The following is a 6,000-nucleotide window of genomic DNA, read 5'->3' as shown; positions in this document are numbered from 1 at the left end:
AAAATCACTCCGACACAGTAGCACAACCACAACTATTGTCAATTTTGGACTCTCAACCACGCTGTTCATCATACTAACAATCATAGTCACCTGTTGGATAAAGCAAAGATCCGGCACAAGACAAATTAAAAGACAGGAAGACAATCCCCCGGAGTAGAGTCAAAACCATCCAAACAAGATTCTACATCGCGTCCGAGGACGTCCGCACTTAAAGGGGGAGGAGTTAACATCCATTATTACAAATAACTAAACCCAACGCATTCAAATAAATAAGCCAACACAACGAATAACTAAAGTCAATGCACTCGAACAAATTCCATAAAACACGCGTGCCCCGTCAGCATATTTTCAGCAACGCGGGACTCATACAGAAATATGATGAGCCCACGATCACAGCTAAGGCGCATGGACAAGCGCCCCGTCAGCATATCCCACGGGAAGATAATCGTGGGACCCAGAACGGATAACTGACATCATCAGCGACAAAGTTGCAGCAATCAAGGCAACAGTGACAAAGTCGCAACGATCAGCTGAAGCAGCAGTCCGAGGTTTAGTTGTGATAAGTTACAGTTTATAAATTGAGTCTTAATAAAACATTCAAACGGAACAAACTGGTTTGTTTTATTAAAATCTCGAGGACTCGATTAATTTATATATGGCTAGCCGCCGAGTGGCGCGCAGAACTTTGATTGAGTTGATGGGCTATTGATGATGTTGGTGGCGACGGAGTTGATGGTGGTGGTTGTGACGGGGTTGATGATGAAGTTCGTGTTGATGGTGGTGGTGATGGGATTGTTGGTGATGTTGATGGAGTTGGCGGTGTTGGTGGTAAGATTGTTCACGTTGTTGATGTTGATCATGATGGATTTGGTCATGGTGGTGGAGGGATTAATGGACATGGTGATGTTGTAGTTGATGATGGAGTTGGCAATGGTAGTGGTAGGATTGATGGTCATGTTTGCATTAGCCACTTAAGTTAAATTGTCAAAATAATTTGGATGGCTCTGTCCTTGAGCCTTGAGTTATTCCAGGCGATATAGTTAAAGCCCGCGATGGAGTTGTCGGAGTAATTGTTATTGTTGAACTTTTTTATTTAATTTTATTTTTAAATGGAGATAACCAAACACACGAAGAAGGTACCAGCACGTGTCAAACGTACGCGCAAAAACCTACTTAAAACAGTTAACTTCAAAAGTACAATAATTTTAGTGTGGGAAAACATTCAAGTGTGAGGTGGTCTATGAGTCCATTGATCCATTGATAAAGAAAGTGAGAAAAGAGAAACGAGAATTATCTTTGCAATGATCATTGAACCCACCCCCAAAAATCAAATCATGTACATGCACAACAGTGCGGCAGCTGCTACCTGTTCTTCTACTTGATTCTAGCACACAGGTTACACGCCTAGCACACAATATCCTCATTAAAAATACAATCACGTACGCACACACAAGTGCTGCTGAGTAATCCTCCACTTAATGCCAACCCACTATAAAAAGGGTCAGCCATAAATCTATACCCTATTTATTCTAAAAAAGTCACACACCTGTCACTCCCTCACTCAAAAGCAATACATTAACTGCAATAATGAAGCAATTCAAAATCTAAAGCAATAAGCCACTTGTAATGAACAACATGGAGCAGATGGGCTATTAGTACGTTCGGAGTACGCGCATGCTTTGGCTGAAACTCGCCGGCAATTCGGGTGGGTTATTATTTGTCAACCGACGTGGTGCACTCGCCCACCCTCCCATGGTCCTGCGGGCCGTTATAAACATCATGATCACTTGGGATGCTCTACGGCAGCTATCCAACCTCCATCAGGAATTTCATGTCATCCATATAACAACGACTTCAATACATTTAAATATTAAGCCACGAAAGGTTTATATATTTCATATTTTTAAATGATTGATTTATTAATACAATTAGAATATTATAGATATGTGTATACAACGAAGCGATAATTATAGTTTATACGCATATTTGCTGAAAGATTTTTAATTAAATTATTTAACAAAATGCCAGTTGATCAGCGCGGTTACTTTTAACAAAATGCCAGTTGATCAGCGCGGTTACTTTCTGCAAGTTGCCCTGCAGTAGGTACATGCATCATCAATTCAACACGTGGTATGCACATCTTTAAATACATATACAATGTATATATAAATATATATGTATATATTTGTATATATTGTTTCTATTTACTATAATTGGGTAGTTTATATGAAAATTATGCGCTCAGTGCATGGTCGCCTTGCATTTTAAAAAACAAACAAAAATAATAAGGTGAAGATATCTATTTGATTAGCAGTATGGCTGCTGTTGTAAGAGACTTATGAATAGTTGCTCAAGTTTAAAGAGTAGCTGTGCAAAGTTTATGTACTCACATTATGCAGGCATGGTTCTCTATCTAAGCGCGACTCATAATAAAAGAAAGAAATAAAAGAAAGAGAGTAACTTACATATATCATCCCACGTTGGAAGTACTTCCTGATGTTGGAATGTGTGTGTTGCTGTAATATGTTATCAAGTGATAGAGAGTGCAAATATCCCAAGCCTCGTGCGAAAGCTCACTGAGGGTAATTATCATGGGAGAGATCAATTATCACGAAAGCAATTGCGAAAGTTCGCTGTAAGCATAAGCCATACGCTGAGACAAATTTTTGTGTGTTTTTCATTTCGCATGCACTTCTAAATAAAGGGTACTTATTAGTTATTTAAATTTTTTTTTTTCTTAATTACACAGAACCGTCACAATTTCCTTTTTTTTCAACTTGCATTGTTGGGTAACTTTATTTTTAGGATTAATTAATAAACAAAAATTCTTTTTAAATTACATTTGATTTAACTTTTACTCATTTACTTTGCTGAGTGCTCATGCGTATGAGCTTTTTCTATGTAATATGTAATACACTATAAATATTTAACTTTACATCGATGTTAATTTTTCATTATTCACATTTGTATATAAAGAAAAAAGGAAATTGGTCTTATTCCTTACTACTTATATAATTGTTAAAGTTGTAGTTGTGTAAAGCTGATAAGCTTGGAACGAATCAGAAGATCCGCAACTAACTAAAGCAATTTGGGCAATTAGCCTAGCACCGACATCTCCACCGTGAACATGGGCGTGGCAAAGGCGATATATTTATAAAGTTGTCAATTTGTTGCTCCAATTAATCCAATATGAATTTCATAAATTACAAATGCAACCTAGATCACATTGCTAGTACCATGAAAATTAAACACTAGGTACAATAGCCATCCAACTCCATTACGTGCCACATTAAGTTAAATGGTTATTAATTTATTTATATTTAAGAAATTTCAGAATAGGCACTGATATAAGAAGCGTGTTGTGCAGCTTGCTGCAGCGAAATTTCTAAAAAGAATTTTCTATTTCGACACGGTTTTTCAACTTACAGTAGTTGTAGGATTTTCTCCTTTATACACTAATTGTTTTATTACACTGTATAGCAAGTAACCAATTTAAATTTATTTATTTTTGGACGTTTGCACCTCGCACAACTTGTTCGCATAAGGGCAACGAGATGAAAAGAATATGTCCGTGGTCCAAAGACAGAGACGTTTTGCCAAAAATTCGCTTTACCCTAATATTTCAACAATTTTGAGTTTCCTTTATTATTGCATTTGTTTGGAAGCTCAACCCTATTGCTCATACATAGATGGCGCTAGATGTGAAAGGCAACAAATTATTGCATCTTTTTAGGAGAAAAAAATTTATAAGATCGACTAGCGAACCATTACACACTTCCTGTCATAGAATCCCCAATTCCTTACTAGTACTCTATGCACCGTAAGCGAATGCATTTGAGCGCGGTAATCGCGCAATCATAGCGGTCATTAAATCGTATTTAAATCAAAGCCAAGCCATCTGGGATAAGAATCTTAGTCAAATATGCTGTGCCTTAATATCTAGTGTTCATGCAGCTGTAAATAGCAGCCCATATCGTGTTGCGTTTGGTCAACAAATTATCACTAATGGTTCCACGTACCAGAACTTGCGGAATTTGCAAATGTTGGAAGACCAGTCCGTCACTTTTAATAGAGAAGACTCATTTGACGAAGTTGCTAAAAAAGGATGAATGGAAAAGTTTATAATCTAGTTAGTCGTGAGGTCTTCTATAATATTGGGTAGGAAGTATATAGAAGAAACTTTCAATTGAGTAACTTCGCTAAAGGTTTTAGTGCAAAATAGCACCAGCTATTTCGTAAAAGACTTAAATAAATATCTTTTTAGAATGGGCACTAGTGCATATTATTAGAACTGGATTTTTTCATTGTCCGATCGCCTTTGCCATGCCCAATTTTACGGCGGAGGTGTCTGTCCTAAGCTAATTGCCCAAATTGCCTTATTTAATAGGCATACGAGAGTTCCTCTTAAAATTCTCACTTGCCGCACGTCTTAACATAAAACCATACATACCATCATATTTGGGTCGTTCCATCGGGGCATCGAATGCATCTCATTAGTGTGCTTACACCGGACCTAACCTGATAACATGGTCAACTTTCGCGGATCTTCGTCTTCGTTGCAAAATTATCAACTTTAAATAACATACATTTTTTGAATTCAACTTTAACTCGCCACACTATACTTATACCATTTTCGTCACGTTGCAATCTCAGATAGAGGAGTATCCAATCGATCAGATATCTCATGCGGTAATTTTCGTCGATTTTACGCTTCTATGTATTGTCTGCTTATTTCCAGTACGCAAATCAAAAAAATAGTTTAGACTACCTTAAATATAATTTATTGCGCTTGTGGAATCAAAATCTGAGATCTGAAAATTTACATAGAATATAATAAAATGCTGCCGCATGACAAGGAATTTCTATTAAAAGACTGATTAAAATATTGAACGCCATCCATAAGAAGCTAGCAGAAACTATATATTTTTTTCTAAACATGAAATCACAGCGACCATTGAAAACTGTTTTTAGTAAATCAAAGAAAATAATTAAATCTTATTACACAATTTCTAAAATTACTCAGCAGGCGACTGTGTTGAATATCTTACATAGTCATATCTATGTATCATAGACTAGCTGTTCATGCACAAATAGCAAGCGGCAAAGCTTTGGTGCGATAAATATAAATATTAATAATGGCAAGGCGGGTCAACATTTTTGGGTGCTGTGCATTTTGCGATCGTGAGGTCGGCAGTGATGGGCGCCCCATCAATAATGTTAATATCCACTCGGATGAACGTGAGTTGGACCAGCCAACAACATCAGATGTTAGTGTGTTGAGTGCAACTTGTTCGGAGGATTCAACGATTCGACTACAGGAGGATGATATGGAAGTTTCGGATTATGATTTGCTGAATCCCATTTTGGAAATTGTCGAGAATCAGTTTGAGCTCGGCACAAATTCTGAAGTAAGTTGCCAATTGCTTTGAAATGTCGGTTATAGTTATTATCGTTGTTTTGTACAATTTTGAAGGCGGTATTGGAGGATGATGCTAAGCTCGTTATGACTGTGCTAAGGGAAGAACGGATTCGATATGAAAACTATTTGGCCGAGAACTCTGCGCATTTGAAAACGCCGATCTAGCGACAGAGGCATTAGCCAATATTGCTCCACTGGCAACAATACTCAAAAAACATTTTCTCAAATTTAACTAAATCGTATTCAAAATTCCGCCACATGCATGGTTCTTAAAGTTATGTTTTTTCAAGCTGGACTTTCCCTTAAATCTTTAGACATGTAATCAGTGGGAATCTTAACGATATTTATTTTTGATTTCTTAACAAATTTTCCAAATCAATTTTTAATAACACAACGTTTGGCTCAAATTATGTTTTAGTTTTTGAAGAAACAAAAATTTGAAGTTGCGTCGAATCAAAAGCCTCTTTAAAATCAATGGTTACGTTTTAGATTTTGATGTCCAAGTAGACGTCTAACATCTGCAAAGAGAAATTTCAAGGACCCTGATTCGTGAGTAAAATGTTCGATTTAAAAAGCCTCGC

General features: G+C 36.8%; 1 protein-coding gene across 1 annotated transcript; it reads left to right on the top strand.

Moving 5' to 3' along the window:
• The first annotated feature begins 5,062 nt into the window (after positions 1-5,062).
• LOC6569939 lies at positions 5,063-5,810 on the top strand. Its single transcript, XM_001996252.3, has 2 exons — positions 5,063-5,408; positions 5,474-5,810. The coding sequence occupies exons 1-2, from the start codon at positions 5,136-5,138 to the stop codon at positions 5,582-5,584; spliced, it is 384 nt and encodes a 127-aa protein (XP_001996288.1). The 5' UTR covers positions 5,063-5,135; the 3' UTR covers positions 5,585-5,810.
• The last annotated feature ends 190 nt before the right edge of the window (positions 5,811-6,000 follow it).

The sequence above is a fragment of the Drosophila grimshawi genome, unplaced genomic scaffold (genome assembly GCF_018153295.1).
Source record: "Drosophila grimshawi isolate 15287-2541.00 unplaced genomic scaffold, ASM1815329v1 contig_545, whole genome shotgun sequence".
Classification (NCBI taxonomy): domain Eukaryota; kingdom Metazoa; phylum Arthropoda; class Insecta; order Diptera; family Drosophilidae; genus Drosophila; species Drosophila grimshawi.
Note: the sequence above shows the minus strand (reverse complement) of the source record. Positions and strands in the feature narration are given on the sequence as shown.

Coding starts and splice junctions, on each gene's coding strand:
- LOC6569939 (XM_001996252.3), top strand. CDS start 5,136: ATGGCAAGGCGGGTCAACATTTTTGGGTGCTGTGCATTTTGCGATCGT. Junction 5,409..5,473: donor AGCTCGGCACAAATTCTGAA/GTAAGTTGCCAA, acceptor ACAATTTTGAAG/GCGGTATTGGAGGATGATGC.